The 17,061-nt window shown below is 39.1% G+C and overlaps 2 protein-coding genes across 2 annotated transcripts; one reads left to right on the forward strand and one right to left on the reverse strand.

Annotated features, from left to right (window-relative positions):
- Window positions 1–264: 264 nt before the first annotated feature.
- On the reverse strand, window positions 265–11,637 carry prim2 (DNA primase subunit 2). The gene is made up of 14 exons (XM_061285827.1): window positions 11,519–11,637; window positions 10,912–11,061; window positions 10,700–10,812; window positions 10,538–10,614; window positions 10,339–10,459; window positions 9,526–9,621; window positions 8,925–9,062; window positions 5,924–5,991; window positions 4,814–4,886; window positions 4,540–4,725; window positions 1,555–1,681; window positions 1,262–1,344; window positions 1,041–1,109; window positions 265–623 (listed from the first exon to the last, which is right to left on the reverse strand). The coding sequence occupies exons 2-14, from the start codon at window positions 11,054–11,056 to the stop codon at window positions 378–380; spliced, it is 1,542 nt and encodes a 513-aa protein (XP_061141811.1). The 5' UTR covers window positions 11,057–11,061; window positions 11,519–11,637; the 3' UTR covers window positions 265–377.
- Window positions 11,638–11,803: 166 nt separating this feature from the next.
- rab23 (RAB23, member RAS oncogene family) lies at window positions 11,804–16,771 on the forward strand. The gene is made up of 7 exons (XM_061284809.1): window positions 11,804–12,407; window positions 13,568–13,803; window positions 13,877–13,962; window positions 14,200–14,356; window positions 14,445–14,527; window positions 14,617–14,709; window positions 14,798–16,771. Exons 2-7 carry the CDS (start codon window positions 13,649–13,651, stop codon window positions 14,929–14,931), a joined length of 708 nt encoding a protein of 235 aa, XP_061140793.1. The 5' UTR covers window positions 11,804–12,407; window positions 13,568–13,648; the 3' UTR covers window positions 14,932–16,771.
- The last annotated feature ends 290 nt before the right edge of the window (window positions 16,772–17,061 follow it).

A 17,061-nucleotide genomic window follows, 5' to 3' on the forward strand; every position in this document is an offset into this window, starting at 1 on the left:
GGGGGTAAAATGTTTGTGAGCAGACTACATATGCCGGGAATATATTTTGCAGAGTAAAGCAATATTTCGGGGAAGGCTGCATAATGCAACTAGGGGAATTGTTTATTACCATCCAACCAGCTGCCACCGTTCATCCATACTCTTGCCAGCAAATACAATATTACTGAGGCAGCTGGGAAATGTTCTAGTTAGCACCACCAGAACCAGAACTCACGCTAAAGCACCATTAAGTAAACTTGGAACAAGGATAATGACGCGTCCACATATTGAAAAGATGTTTAATGAGGATAGCAATGTGACTTTGGAGGGAAGGTTAAGATCCTGTCATGCCAAAAAAAAATATATGACATATATCTATGTATAAATGCAAAAACAAATCAAGCGTCTTGAAAGTTCAAGTCAACATCTTCCGTCATCTCGTCCAAATCCTGCGATGGGTTTGTGTCTAAGGCAGTCACTGCTGCCTTCTCACGAGCGGCAGCAGAGTTTTTAAATGCGGTGTTTCCCTGGGACCTTGAGGTATCCACCATCTCACGCTTGGCATCTTTACCTCCCACTAAAACCTTCTGGCTCTCCACAAAGTACTGGTTGGGATGACTGAGGGAGAAATTAGCATCCTCCACCTGGTGTTAAAAAAAAAAAAATCTTAAAATTTGAATATAACTTAACCATTCATACAGAAGAAAATATCAGGACTGATATGAAATTTTCATTTCATTAAACCTGCATGGATTTCACACTGGATAACTCAATTTGAGATTAGACTGAAACAAAGTATTATTCAGTATAATTAGTTTTTGTGGCATTTTTCTTTGGTGGCTGTGGTGTTGAACTGCACAACATACCGAGGGGCTCTTTAAATATTTTGTGAAACTCATTAAGCTTAATGTGCAATAACACTAACTCTGTAATCGACACAGATGCAACACTAGTAAATTCAGCTACAAATGTAGTTGGTAGTAGGGGAGTTTTTCAACAAAGGTCAAATCAATTCCTTTGGTTTCCAAGGTTACCACCAACTTCACAAAAAGTCTACTTACATTGTGAGTTAGCTCAAAGTACTTCTGGCAGGCCAGCTGATAGTGCATCCCTTTTACCAGGTCCAAGATCTGAAGGGAAAGGTATAGAAGGACAAAGTTGGATATTTATAAATTGAACTTGAAACATTTTATTTTTGACAGATGGCACATTAAACACTATGGGAAACATATAGTGATTATGAGGGTGGATAAGGAGTGGCATTGTTGGCCTGAGCACCCACCTGTGTGATTCCATTGGGGGATACCTTGTAGGACTGAAGCTTCTGCTTCAGCAGTTCTGGGTCACAGTGACGAAACGGACACCCTACAAATACAAAATAAACATGAGCTGAAATGGAGATATAGAGATTGACAAAGCAAACGTAATGACTATCTAGCATAAAAAGCAGCTGCCCCTATCTGGATAAATGTATTTGGACTTTGTTATTCTTTAATGTGTAGGGACTCTCGATTGGTGAAAATTTGAAAAATGGGTATTCTGTGTCCGACGTACGACCAACAGCTGTCAACTCACCATGATGGTCGCCTTGGCTGGGCGGGTTTGACATAATCACTTTCATGCAGCTAAAGGGGGTGTAGTCCGTCCTCTTGCCTTCTTTGCCAAACATGTGGCGGATGCTGTAAGCGTACGCTTTGTCAAACTAAAAAACAGAGTGAAAAAAGGGTAGTGGGTATGGTGGTGTGTGTGTGTGGGGGGGGGGGGGCAACATTGGGGTGAAAAGAGAAGTTCATACATCATGCCGATGGTGACAGTTTGTTTTCCCTCAAGGAAATATGGAGCTATTAGAGGGAGCCCTGTGGTAGAAGTAAAGCTAGTTGAATTATGGCTAATATGACCATCTTTGCCTGTTTACACTTTTGCCTTGACCAAGGAATTTAGATGTTAGCTGCCAAAGAACATGTGGGTCTGGGAGGGAGTTGTGCAGGAGGGGGGGTCACTCACAGGCCGCACAATGCATCACTTTCGAACAGCACGCAGCAGTGTGCAGACATTAAAAGAGAATTAGGGTTGCTCGCTTCTAAAACTCAAACAGTAAAACACAGCGCGCTCCTACCTTCGCACACACAATAACACATTCATGCTGCAATAAAACCCCTGAACTTGCTAATGTAACAATCTAGCATGGCAATTTAAAAGACATCAAATCTCAGAGGACGATAAATCTCATATTAATTATTGAAGGCTTCTCAAGATTCATGAGGTAATCTCCAGTGTCGAGGTACCCCCACCTATATTAAGACGAACACTGACACTCTGCTCCCACTTTAGTGTGTTTAATGGCTATTAGAAAGAATCATTAGGACATCATAACACCCCTAAAATCATTGCACTAACTATGATGTGAAAAGTAACTTTTATCCGGGCTGGACCTTCAAACGAGACCAACAAAGTGACTACGTGAATTTTGCCTTTACTTACTCACCTTGAATGTTTATTTCCAAATCATAAGACACCATAGCTGAATCGCATAGCTAGCATCTTATTGAAATAATAATTCACTGCTTCATAACAAGACATGAGCACATTCATATTTTGCACAACTGAGGTTATCATGTTGGTGTTACCTTTGTTTCAGTCTCTCTCATGGCAAGTCACTTACATGTTCTTCCACCCAATAATAATAACAATAATAACAATAATAATAATAATAATAATAATAAATTGAAGATAATGTGACAAGGGATTAAAATGAGTTTCAAGACCCTGCCTTAAAGTTTGCCATAATCTCCAACCACATTCTTAATAATCCTGTATGTACTCTTAATACAGTTGACCTCCAAACTGGCAGCGTTAAGAACATCTAAGAGGTAGGAGGTACAGAATAGACGAGTACAAAAGCTGTAGCTTGTGCGCATTTTGGCTCATGAGCTCGTGATCATCATAGCCATGAGGACACATTCACAAAAACCTGCAGCCCTGAGACAGGAAAAAATAGGACACAGTCAAAGGGATTATGTGCAAGTGCACGTGTACGTGCGCGGGTGTATACAGTACATTTGGATTGGCTTCTTAGGCACAGTCTATACTCCATAATGACTGATCTCCCTCGAGGTCCAATCTGTTTTGGATGTAATTTCATTAAAAAACTCCTATTTATAAGCTGCACCACAGGCATTTCAACTCTCAGAAACAAGGTATGAGAGTAATATACTGCTAACAAGTTGTGGATGCACAAACTAAATGTTGAATTTCCAACTATGGGGGAATGAGCTGGTCAAATTTGGATCCTATCTTGAGTAGTAATACTTAATTACGAAAAGCATTCTGAACCACTCGCCCCAGTTTTAAACCCTACTTTGAAACCCTAACCCTAGTTTTAAACCTTACTTTGAAACTCTAAACCCAAGTTTAAATCCTCCTTTGAAACCCTAAAACCCAAGTTTAAAAACCTGACCCTAGTTTTATCCTTTACTATGAAACCCTAACTCTAGTTTAAATCCTATGTTGAAACCCGAACCCTAGTTTTAAACCCTACTTTGAAACCCTAAACCCAAACCTGTCGACCAACCTCTGACACAACACATACAACATGAGCATGGCGAGCAGGTCAGTGCTGTCTTGTAGGGTGGGTGGGGGGACACCTCTGGGAATTCACTATTCAGCTACAGCAGCCATAAATGTAGTGTACTCAAGTCGTCACACGACCAGGTGGTGGAACACACAAGGGAAGTTGAGAAAGTTGTGAATTATTCTGCTGGTGTGCTTTTGGAAGAAGAGACAGAGGAGCACAGCAGCTTGAATCCAAAAATAATTAGCGTTGTTTGGTAAGTGCAAAAACAAATCCAAAAAACAACTACAATTGACATTCATTGACGTGGATTCAGAGATGAGCTATGGATGGTTTTCGCAAAGGTATTACATTAGACTGCAATACAGGTGCCGACTGCAAATAACATTAAAGAAGCAGAGCCCATTCTTTACAATATGAATGAAGCACGAGCTATATTTTCATGCATCGCAGCCTCGACAGAACACACTGCATCTTATTTAAAGGAGAAGGTTTTTTTTTTTTTTTTGCTCATGGCTTTCCTCCACAGTTGCAAAGTGTAATTTACTGTTAAGCCATTGAGGTAAATAGAAACAATCACAGTAAAAGTGCATTCATTAACAAGCACAGACAGAAGTTAAAGTGGAGTTAATGGAGGTTGATAGAAAATAGTAACAAACTGTCAGAGTCAAGACAATGTTTTAAAATTGAGATAACGATGGACAGTGGACCTAAAATACATCTGTCCCTAGATTGTTGCCTAAATAAGATGTAGCCAAAAGTGAAATGAAATTTTATTTTAATTAAATACATTTTTAAACAAAAAGCTATTGTGCCAGAAACAATTTCATCAAAACCACATTCGTAGGTTAATTTCAGTTGCTAGATTGAAAACTATCAATGCGTATTGAAGTGGTACAACGTAGAAATATTTCTCTGTGACTATTCAGTGAAATTGTACAGTACGAATAAAATGTGAATGTTTCGACAGGTGTAATGAAAGCACTAACCTTGTCCGCATCTACTTTGCCTCTGATGAATTCCGACCTCCAGAACTGCAGTGCCTGCTCCAGAGAGAGGCCGATGCCCTTGAGGAAGAGGCCGTACTGCATGCGGCCGCCATGGCGGAGGTGGTGGTTCTCTCTTAAGGACTGATGCAGCTGCCTCATGCACAGGGGGAAGGATTTGCCCGAGAGCTGGAGATGGACAATAAGAACTGCTTAATGAAGAACACACTGGCATCATTTAAACAACAGCAGCAAAATAAGGTTTCAAGCAACTTACTGAATCAATTTGCTCCAAGGAGATTTTACCAACATTCTTCTGGATGCTGTAGTCCTGTCCCAAATAGGAATGGCTAAAAAGGAAAAATGTGTCTACATCTTTATTTTCAGAATACACTAAAGGCTGAAATAATGAGCAATTGATGTCAAAAGTACTGTTCAAAACGTTCACATTAAAACTGTTTTAACGTTCTAAATTAAATTTTGGGTGGTGGCTCAGTCACAAATGCTACTGGTCCTGTTTATTATTCCTAATATAATATGATGAGTTTCAATGATTATTTATATATTGAGTGTACTGGAGTATTTAAGCCTAAGAAAATATTACTTTTTTTTTTTTTAATCAAGATGACCCAGTTCACTGTTTATGTAGAACTGTGCTTCAAGGACAATTTGAATTGTTAAACCAGTAGTAACGCAACATCGTAAGCTAAACACGTCGTGAACTGCACGGGTTGCCACACTGACCTCGTGGTAAACCTCAAGGACTGCAACTCGACAGGCAGTGAATCTTATCAGTAGCTTTTTGGCAGTCTCAAGTGGCAGTGCTTTTTATTCTATTGTGCACCGCCACCACAGATTATGGGACTGCCTACTAATCGCAACAAGCTGCCCACTAATTCTCATAACAATCAGCCCAACATGGGTTCGTCTATTCTATTAATGTGCTTCCCTTTATCCCGAAAATGACACCCTCGCTAGATTCTGAGCTGCTTACGTTGGTATTGATTTTCCACTGGTGTTCGCCTTTCCAGAGGGTGGTTTTGATCAGTATGTAGAGACAAATGGTCCAGAGTTTGTTAGGCTGATACAAGGCAATGATGAACAATTTGATTGCTTTTTAATGGACTTAATCAACGGCGAGGGAGGAGTCATTAAAGATTACACAATTGCTTTGAGAAAATAAAGTGACAGATTCTTACTGGGTTTGTTTATAACGTGTAATTCATGAAACTTTTGTTGTTTTTTTATCATGCAAATAGTCAACTGGGCTCTCTGTTTGTGTAAAACATCTGGACCACAAATGCCCCTTGGTGCCAAAAGCCTATTCGGCTGTATGTCCCCAAGGGAGAAACAGAGGCAGCCAAAAGTTATGAATCCCGTGTCTTACCTGAGGTGGTTAAGGAGCGGCTGGAGCCGTTCATCAGAATGCACCGCCGGTAGCGAACGCGCCGTCAGCTGCGGGAGAGAGAAGCATCGTTTGAGTAATAGTAAACAGGGTGGGTCGAAGGATGAGATGAGCCGAACACGGCAAGTTGAGGGGAAAGATTAAGGACTGTGGAGAGAATTAATTAGAACAGACTGATATGGATTCGTAACATGGCTGATTTTTGGCGGGGATCGTGGGCGCTGCCCAAAATATACATCAAGAAAATGAGAATCCAACAGTTTGACAAAATGGCCAACACAATCTGGTGTTCACTGTGCTTTTCGACTTGTAATTAATGGCTATCCTTACCCGCGCTAAGTCTGCTTCAAAACACACTTCACTTTATGGATTGTTTTCCTTGTAAATTTAATGAATGTGTCTTCTAATCAACTACGATGTAGTTTTGTACAGTCGGTCTTACACAGCCACGTAATGCTTCACAGAGCACAAAAAAGAAACAAGATGCAACCATGAGTAGGAGTCACGTGGGACAAACATCGAGTGCTACATCGGAACAGCCACCCAATGTCCCCAGCGGACGACATGAGCCATTACACTTAATTGTGCACTTACATTGCGTTCTCATTTGCTTTTCCAATTTCAAAAAGATGGCTGCCAGTCCCTTGACAGACATGTGCGGCCCAGTTTAACTAATAACTGACTTTATGCGCCCTGTAATGTTTAGCATTCACTGGGGACAATCTAGGCTTGATTCAGCATTCAACACTTCTACAGCTGCCTTCAGTATCTTATTGAGTATTTTAACGCAGAGTGCATTAAAATAAGATCAAGTGGACATTGTGATACCTTCAGTAATGAACAACTGTAGTAGTTACTACTCCCAAAAAATCTCATTTTTATTTTACATGAGGCATTTTTAATCTGTCAAATTTGACAGTGCTGTTAACAAATGTCAAATTCACATTCATCCTTACTTTTCAGTTTCTTTAATCTTATATTCACAATGAAAATACACAAACGTGAAAAGAAATCTAGACGTAAAAAAAAAAATATCGATTTTAAGTGAGGAATATTTTCGGAATGCTGCAAACGAAAAAAAACAACAAGATGAAAATTCTTGATGATGGTAACAGGGTTCGACTTATGATTAAGCAGCCCCAATTTATGGGTAAAAATATAATGCCATAATATAGAGGACAAATACTCATTCTGTAAACCAACAGTTCACAGGGTCTTAAGGGTGAAAATACACCCTTGCTGTTATAAATAATAGCGTCTTTCTAGCAGAACAACACCTCAGGCTAGGTACCTATATATCCATTCATAACAGTAAAGCAGTGTTGCTTTGCACCCTAGTTGCAACCTCTCATCACTACACAACAGGACCTTTTGTCTCGTCACACACCGCCGCGTTTTACAGAAAATGCCTCCAGCTCCCCCGAAAGCATCATATTGCATGATGTTGCATGAGCCTGAGGGTGTTCAATGCACTGCATATCAACATTGTACCTTCCACGCCCACAACCACATTGCATCCATGTGCGTGGGTTGGATATAGCCTCGTTATGCCCAATCCACCCTGCAGACATTTTGTGTCATATGTGCACACGAGTTTTCCTCACTTGAACCTTTGTGTTTCTTTGCCAGCACTCGGGGCACTGTGGCGAACAAGCAGAGTGGCAGTACAGCACATGCAAGCAAAGATATTGTAAAAAGACGAATAGTCAATGGGAATGTAGGTGGACAAAAAGCCGCAATCTTGTGCAAGGGTCTTTAAGGCAGTTCCCTGACCGGGACCAATTGGTAGATTATTCAGGACCGGACCAACAAAAAAATATATAAAAGATATTTTATTTTGAGGGAAAATAGTGTAACAAAGACCGGCGCATGATTTTTATACATCAGTGAATGACACCTTAAAAATTTTGCAAAAAAAAATACATTCACCAGAGAGTTGTTTTGGGGGAAAAAACAGGCGAGCAATGGTGCTGCAGAAGGGTCGCACACTTTGTGTCAAAAAATAAAGGTGATATTTAAAAGTACCAGGACACCCATCTGAGTTAAGGTTAATTGCAACAGGCAAAAAAACAAGCTCAACACCATTGCTTGCAATGACTGACGAGCTAACGAAACCATAAAACCTTGAAAACTTAAAAGTCAACCTTGGATTTTTTTAAGAACTTCAATATGAAGGACAAAAAAACAGATTGAGGGAAGCCGCTTCAACAAATGTGTTTGCACAAAAGGCGTCTTTCTTAGTTGTGGACTGCATTTTTAAAGCTTAGAAGCCCCTTACTATTGGGGAAGAATAGATTCTGCCTGCTACCAAGGACACTTTATGGAGCGGGTGAGGTGAAAAGAGGTGGCAAATATCTCTCTTTCAGCTAGAACCATAAGAAAAATTGATGTAATAGCAGAGTATGTTAAGGCAAAGTTGGAGACGATAAATGAGTCACTTCGATCTGCGATTCAGGTGAATGAATCTACTGAAGTTAACAAAAGGACATTTTAAAACATGCAAAACACACAATTTTTACAGATCAAAACCAAACTATTTCAATCCTTGGATGATAACATATTTTGAACACTTCAGGACAAATGACTGGGCGGCTTTCTGGAGGGGACCAATCCTTTCTGGTCCAATCTTGTGCCTCTAATTTAATTTGCGAGCCACCAGTGCCCAAGGAAAAATAACTAATTAGAGACTGACAATGTGTCAATCATTCCTCATGCACTCACATGCATACTGAACATAGACGACTGGCTCAAACCAGTGCTTCAAAGGATTCTATCTAATGGTGAGTTGAGAAAATACTGTAGAATAAATATAATTGTGTTCTTGTTTCAGATCACATGCGCTGAACTGACAAGGTTTTTGGAGATTGAACCCTCCTGCAACAGCTACCTCAAAAAAAATAAAGTTTGAACTCGCTGTTCAACAGCAACAAAGAACTTTAAGGGTCAAGGCTTTCCCAAATATTGCGGAGCTTAAGACACCTACCGCAAGCGCTTTAGACAAGCCTGTGCGAAAATCGTTGAGCACAATGGTGACGATGTCCTGCTGAGGGATGTAAACGTAGCCTGATTTGAGGTAGACTTTTCTTGTTCGTACCAGATCCAAAGCATCTTGGAAAGGAACCTTGACAACAGGAAACAGAGCAACACTGTTATAATATGTTAATACTTTTTTGAATGCGTCAAAACAACCCTTTTGTGGCATTCACAGCTTAAAATTGTGTTTATATCCATGGATTTACTTCGAATTGCTTAACATATAATACCAAAATAAACACAGCTAAAGCTTCAAATCTGAATTCACATGCAAGAATTAATCTTTATTTGTAAAAATAAAATCACAAATATTTGTTCTTCATGTCAAGTTCTTGTTCATTTCGGTATCATGCACTGCCTCTGACAAAATCTCAAAAGGTTAAGCAAGGTGAACAAAATGAAGAGCTAAGGCTAGTTTACTGCCCTGAAGCAGTGTCAAAAGGTTTGACAAGTTAGACAGAGTTCTGGGAAAAACAACAACTATGATCAATTGTCTGGAGTGCGACACCACCCATGAAGCACAGTGGGTAAGAGTTGAGGAATTAACTCACTTTGTAGAAATCTTGTTCCTCCACAGTGGTTCCACTAACGCCGTAGCTGGAGTTGACGAGTTTATCTTGCAGAGCTCGCTTCTCCTCGATAGAAATCTGAAATCATTTTAGTCAGTTATGAGGATGAATTCAAACGTACTGAACATTTGTGGTTGTTCTACACAGAGTGGCTCATATTAGGTGTCTACAGTTGTTCAACAATGTAGATTTCATATTCTGATTTTTTTGTAGTTTATCTATGTTTCAAGAAAGTATAATTTCATGTTTCAATTTCTTGTCATTTATTGATTGAATGGAAATCAGGAGTTATTCACTAATGTGTTTGAAAATAAGATTTCTAAACATTGGATGTATTTTACAAGCACCCATTGATGAAGTTTGATATATTACATGCATCAATTAATTAACTCAGTTTATTACATTTATGAGAAATAGAACACCAAGGAATTTTGGGTTCTGTTGTCTAACAGCACCATCTAGTGGACATCTTTAGAAGATCAGTTTTGGGTGATGTGCTGCTGCTTTTTCCCTTGATTTACAATTTTTTAACTCTGAAGAGAAATTCTAATGGATATTTAAATTGGGGCATTATACCAATTGGTTCAACATATATGACATCAAACGGAAATACCAGATTTAATTAGCAAATCTTTGAAATATAAAGACGTATTTACAACGTAATTCAACCTTAACTCTCCTTAGAGTAGAAGTAAATAATGGAAGTGCATTGATGAGTAAAATTAATAAGCAACATGACTAACATTAAAACATAATGCTTGCAATGGTTATCAAAAAATAATGAATAAATCATACCGCATCATATTGCAGATTATTTTTGTGTAGAAACTCCAGCTTCAGTTTGGAATTTAGGTCATTGAAGCGGTAGCGCATTAGGTCCACTTCCTGCTGTATGAACCACCTTCGGAGATCCTCCCTGTAAAAGATTCCGCAAGAAAAGTATTTTGGTTCCCGTTTAATTGGCTCACATTGCACACTTGCAAACATCATTTACGTCTGGCAATAGGCAAGTCTTAGAATGAAGTGGGAGATGTGGTCCTTTCTTCGTTTCTCGTATTCACTTGGCCCGCTCTGTGTTTTCCAGAAAAAGAAACAAAACAGTTTTAGTATATTATTGATATTTAATTAACCAATAGGCTAGTAGTGTTCTACTCACAGAATCTACTCTGTAAGGAAAATTCAAGTTTTTAAACTCAGAATCCAACTTTTTGATGTACTGCTCAGACAATTTCACATAGCTGACGCCACAATTCTCAACAGTCTTCAACACTACGGAGACAATAAAAGATGAGACGCACAGAACATCATGATTTAATGATTAAATTGAGAAGTCATATGCACACTTAAACGTCTTCATTGTCTGCTTACATTTCAGTCTCTCCACCGCAAATGTTTCAAATTCAGTGAGAGAGATGTTCTCAAGGGGTGGTTGTCCATAGAACTGCAGAGGAAGTCCATAGAGCTCCTCCTGAGGATTGATGACAAACTTCTTTCTTCTGCTGGGAAACTGCATAATGTCTACAAACAAGTCAGGTAGGGTGCATGTTTAGATGTTCTACGCTGGAACGGGGCAAGACAAAAATGATCATCCCCAATAGTGCCAGTTGCAAAAAAAACTTTGTGGAGCATAACCGATTTAGAAAAAATAAATAAAAATAAAGATTATAAAGGACTATCACGACACGTACACTTGCCCATAAGAAAACCTAATAAGTTACGGTACTGTCCACCTCGTCCACCTGATGTGATCAAATATGAGATCCGTATGTGCAATCAAGGCTCTCCAATGTTTTATTTAATATTACTATTATCTGTAAAGGCAGCCAGCCCGAGTTTAGCTTTGTTATGGCTCAGGCCACATTGATTGATTGTGGCTTACAGTTCATTTTGTTACAAACGGAACATAGGTATGAACACAAAAGGTTGTGCAGAATACCAGTGAAATAAATAATACGATATAAATGCATCTGTTTACCGATCGAATGATGGAACGACGCGTCAATGTAGAACGGCTTCTTCCCGATTCACTCCCGCCAAATAGGGCTGAAAAACAGGGTACTGGTGACGAAATCCCAAAACCAGGAAGTAAAATTGGTGACGCCCCGCCCCGTTTTGACTTATGAGTACTCGTTCTGTTATACAGCTTGTCCCGTTGCATCGCTTCCGTTATCATCATTCATCTGAAATACAAAACGTGTTTTGTATCTTTAAATTATTTTTATGCTGTTACTGGTTTGTCCTCCACAATGATGGCTTAACACACTGATAATAATAATAGTTTACCAGGGAGCTGTTGCGCACATTTGTGATACGGTATAAAACATCTTGCTATTGCTATGTGATGATAACTTGTCAAAGTTTTTCTCAGAGTTTCACCAAATTATTTATGTTGTTCGTAAAATGTGTATCATTTTTACTATTCAACAAAATCTTAGAGACTTATAATGTTAATTACATGTCAGAACTACAATTGTTCCCATGATTCTTGAGTGATGACGTGTTATCACTCAGGCTCTGCTGCCTAGCAACAAACATTAGCGAGTTAGCAACGCGACCTAGCCACTCTCGTGCGCTACGTTGCTAGCTCGCAGCAGCCAGGGCTTGCGGGTGGGTGGTGATGAAGAATTTTCATCTTGGCGAATGACACTAGTAGTAATCTAACATCGACGCTGACCTGACTGCATTGCATTTAGAAGGCTTTGCTCATCTTTGTGCATTTTTAGTAGTCATTTGCAAGACGACAATCAGGAGGAGCGTAGTTTTTTTTTCCTGTCGAAAAGGAACCTAGTCTTTTGGGCGTAAAGAGTGACTTTCTTTTCAAGACAGTTCATCTGATGTGGTTCAACACACAAACGTTATTCCAGGTAAGCGATCTGTCCTATTCTGGCTTGGTTTCCTTGACTTGTCAGCCAGAAAGACAACGCAAGCAGCTGCTGGCCACTTGAGAGCGAGTGAGCCCCTTTATGGACTAGAAGAGGTGAAGCTACAGGCGTGTGAGGGCAAACGACAAACAAGAGCGGAGTATAGACGCAGCTCAAGTCAATTTATCGATTTCATTTGGTCGGGTTTGTCATTAATGGCTTTGGTGAGATAGTGATTTTGTTCAGAGGTGTGATGGACAGATGCCATCTTCTGATTCTGGTACTTTAAATGTCAATCAAGATATGCATGGCAGTCTTTTTTTTTTTTTTCTAAAGAAATGTTATCGCACTGCACAACCAATTGTAAGTAGTGTTTTAGAAAGTGCACAGTGCTTGCACCGTATGGTTAAATTCAAGACAGAAGCTGGATTGTTGGAAAAATGTGCTTTTGCCAAGCATCCTGTAAAGGAGGCCCAGTTGGGATATTTTCACACTCATTGTTTTCAAACCTTTATCTAGTCAATATAATGCATGTTTAACATTAGCAAATACAAGTGTGTTAATTTCTGGACTGGTGTCACTATACAGGACTATGTTACTGACATATAAACGAACCAATGCATAATTTGTAGTAAATGAACATTGTTCAGACCAATTATGTGAAATTGAAAAATGTGTAGTTCAAGTTGGTAATAATTGAGCCAAACGATCTGCAGTATTAGAAAAAGGACCCTGGCGATGCTGTCAATGGCCACTGAACAGCTTTCCCTCAATATGTTGTTTAGAGTTAGCAGCCGCAAGCATGTCATAAGCCAACTTGCCATGCGGAGTTCTGGAAGGCAGAATAAACACACCCAGACAGCTTTTATCTAAACAAGCGCACTGTCAAATTTAGAGCTCCAATTAAGCTTGCATTCTTACCTCACTTATGACATGCATACATGATATGCACTCATGTAATTTCTTTTTTATAAATATTTTGCATTTGTATTTAATTGTTTAAGATTTGCTATCTGCTGGACATTTGTTTATGTCCTTATATAGTAGCCAAGATCTCAGTTTTCACCTGTCAGTGAGATTTTTTTTTTCCAAACCAATTTAAATAAAGGATACCATAACCAACACAGTCAATTTGTTCAAACGTGTGTATTTTCTGCTCTCAGGGATTTGTGTGTATGTGTCACACGGGTGAATAAGTGCTCCGTCGACGTCAAAGTGACACGAGCAGCTGGGGCGGCGTAACCATGCTGGAAGAGGATATGGAAGTGGCCATCAAGGTGGTTGTGGTGGGCAACGGTGCTGTGGGAAAGTCCAGCATGATCCAGCGCTACTGCAAGGGTGTTTTCACCAAGGACTACAAAAAGACCATCGGAGTGGACTTCCTGGAAAGGCAGATCATGTGGGTGACAAAAAATTCTGATGTCGGCTGATGTCACGGTGACTCATTCCATTCTCTGTCACGTTGGTTTTAGGGCTAATGATGAAGACGTTCGCCTTATGCTATGGGACACGGCCGGGCAGGAGGAATTTGACGCCATCACTAAGGCGTACTACCGTGGTAAGAAACCAGCAGGTTCATCAATATATCTTTCACAGCTTGTCTTATTATTCGATATTGGCACAAAATCCATTGGCAGCATAACATTCATAGATTTTGCAGATTTCCTTAATGAATTGTCCCTTGGGTGTTCAATTCAATCCACCAAGCAAATCTCCTGTGACGCTGTTCCGACAATATGCAGGTGCTGGGATTAAATTATGTATGGCACCGTGGTCCATTTACCTTTCTTTACAGGCGCCCAAGCGTGCGTGCTGGTGTTCTCTACCACAGACAGAGATTCATTTCTGGCTATTGACAATTGGAAGGAGAAGATTGAAGGAGAGGTGGGAGATATTCCCGCAGTTCTTGTGCAGAATAAAATTGACCTCCTGGAAGAAACGGTTATTAAAAAGTAAGTTGGGTTTTTTTCACGGGTGTCAACAATTTAGACACATCCATTGGAAGAATGAAGAATTTTCAGTATGTTATTTGTGTTGCAGCGAGGAAGCGGAGGCCTTGGCCAAGAGGCTTAAATTGAGATTTTACCGAGTTTCAGTAAAAGAAGATTTGAATGTCACAGAGGGTAAGTTTTTGAAAATGTGATGTAACACTACAACGTAATTGTCCAAAAGGTGTAAAGAAGCGCTATTATTCTATCATTTTGTTTTTCAGTGTTTAAATACTTAGCTGAGAAGTATCTTCAACAACTCAAACAGCAAACAGCGGAGGAGACTGAGGCGGTACACTCGACCAGCAATAAAATAGGTAAGACACTTTACTGGGTGTATAATTATTATTTTTTTCTCCTTGCTTCCCCCACATGATGTCATCCAAACGCTGTTTTTCCACGCAGGAGTTTTTAATACCACAAGTAGTAATCCAAGCAACCAGAGCTCCAGCAACGGCAGAGAAGTCATCACACTACGACCAAACAAACAAAGGACCAAGAAGAGTAAAAATCCATTCGGCAGCTGCAGCCTCCTCTAGACAAACAGCATTTTTTGTTTGTTTGTTTGTTTGTTTGTTTGTTTGTTTGTTTGTTTGTTTGTTTGTTTGTTTGTTTGTGTGTGTGTGTTCATTTTTTGTGCTGACCATCCAGTGGTAGCCTCAGATAGAAACCAAAGTGCAAAGACGGGAAATCACCTCGCTACACTAACCTCACATTTAATCTCTTTACTAAATTCTCCTCCCCTATTGATGGATGAATTTCATCTCCATTATCTTGCACAATGGCTCTACTTTTGCTGTTCACAGATAATCCCTCATGTTTTCTTCCGCAGAGATTTTTTTTTTTGGGGTGCAGGAAAAAGATCATCACACAATTTTCCCAGACCACAAAATTTAGATTTACGTGAAAAATTTGTCAGATTGATACTGTTTTCCCAATGACATCGTATGATCCCCTGAATAGAATAAATCATGAATAATTTTGCTCCTGCAGATTTCAGCTGCACAACTTTGTATGTATTATAGAAGACAAGCCGAGTATTTTATCCCTATCACTACGGTTTGGTTTATCTGTAATAAATTCAGCGAGCGATCAAATGTATTTTTATACAAATCAAAAAAGTGTTGAGAGATAATTTGAAGTGTTAACGGCTTCCTGGTGCCAATTATGTCCTGTCTTAATGCAGCAGAGGTTTGAATGTAACCTTCAAATAATTTGTCATATCCCAAAATGAATGTGTGTGTCCACTCATCAATTTATTTACTAAATTTTAGCCCTCTGAGATTTAACAGGAGGCCGACACACTTGAGTTCCTCAAGTTACACTCGTCTATCGGACGTTGTTTTTATATATGTTTATTTTTGTATGACTTTAACTCATTACTTTGTGAGTCATCAATGTTGTCAACTTGCCTAGCAGACATCAAGCACAACATTTTGATTTGTATCTAATATATTGTTTGGGTGTTCCGTGTTACCATGATGCTTTTAATTTGAACAAATTAATAATTAAGGGAAAATAAATTAATAAATATCAGGTCTATGATGTTGCTTTTAGAATGCTTGGTGTGCTGGAATAGCCAACAAAATTTCAAATCCTTTTAAAAGAAATGCCTATTCTGCGCTAAGACATTTGAAAGGTTTTATCTCACGCTGGTCTAAGAAGCACAAAGAAAATGTTGTAGGAAAGTCTCCTGTTAAATATCGTAATGTGAAATCATCTTTAAACTTCCTTCTTAATTCTATTTAAATGAATATTGGCCAATGACACATGCATGCACATTGTTTTTGTTCTTTGGGAACTGATTCTTTCGCATGTATGGTGGTATTTAACATTCAAATATTAGTACTGGAAGCAAAGAAAAGTGGCGTACTGTAATTGTGTTGCATGCAGAAGCCTTTTGTGAGCGCTCAGTGAATGTTCCAATTTGGTTGCAAAGCCACAATGCCTTAACCATGTTTACATTGTTGTCCATTGACCTCAAGGAAAATAGTTTTGTCCCCTGAAAATGGCCCGCACATCACATTTGTATATGATCAATTCTTTGCCTTTTTTTTTCGTCTTAACCAAATGGACTTCACGCACTTTATCATTAAATTGGCAGAATTGGAGAAACCAAGAATCGGGAATTAAAATGACTTATAGTTATGTGCTGTCACTCAGGTGTTGTATGAATTTATGTGCTGCTTTCTTCTTATTATTTTTTTATTCCATCAACCACATTATCTCATTAGAAAAAAATTGGTTTATGTCTCTGACAAATATGAATCATTGTTTCATTTTTAGTTCTAACAAATGTAACCTGAAATGTGCCACGCAGTTGCGCTCCAGCTGTCATGGTCTAGAGGGGAGAGGTGAAATAAATGAATCTTAACTTTGTTTGTTCTCAGGCTGGTCACTTTAATGACACTCAGCTCAACTGTGGCTCCATTACAATTCAAACGTTGCAGCATACAAACATATACGAAGGAGTGCTGGAAACATGAAGAATTTTCTTTTCCAAAATACTCCATCTGAACTGTTTGCACACGTAATTGTTCCCCCAAGGCTCATTTTGGCTTATTCCTTCATTTTCAACCCACTCAAAACCTTCAGAAATTTGAACTCGAAGTGGGATTTTACTTGAAGTTATTGGCAAAGTACGGCAATATTCTCAATTATAACTAAAA

This window comes from Syngnathus typhle, linkage group LG8 (assembly GCF_033458585.1).
Source record: "Syngnathus typhle isolate RoL2023-S1 ecotype Sweden linkage group LG8, RoL_Styp_1.0, whole genome shotgun sequence".
Taxonomy (NCBI): domain Eukaryota; kingdom Metazoa; phylum Chordata; class Actinopteri; order Syngnathiformes; family Syngnathidae; genus Syngnathus; species Syngnathus typhle.

Excerpts from the sequence above, each read along its gene's own strand:
- rab23 (XM_061284809.1), top strand. The coding sequence starts at position 13,649 with ATGCTGGAAGAGGATATGGAAGTGGCCATCAAGGTGGTTGTGGTGGGC. Across the intron at positions 13,804-13,876 it reads TTCCTGGAAAGGCAGATCAT|GGCTAATGATGAAGACGTTC; the intron begins GTGGGTGACAAA and ends CGTTGGTTTTAG. Across the intron at positions 14,357-14,444 it reads GAAGAAACGGTTATTAAAAA|CGAGGAAGCGGAGGCCTTGG; the intron begins GTAAGTTGGGTT and ends TTTGTGTTGCAG.
- prim2 (XM_061285827.1), bottom strand. The coding sequence starts at position 11,056 with ATGCAGTTTCCCAGCAGAAGAAAGAAGTTTGTCATCAATCCTCAGGAG. Across the intron at positions 10,460-10,537 it reads AGACTTGCCTATTGCCAGAC|GGAGGATCTCCGAAGGTGGT; the intron begins GTAAATGATGTT and ends AATCTTTTACAG. Across the intron at positions 5,992-8,924 it reads GCTTGTCTAAAGCGCTTGCG|CTGACGGCGCGTTCGCTACC; the intron begins GTAGGTGTCTTA and ends TCTCTCCCGCAG.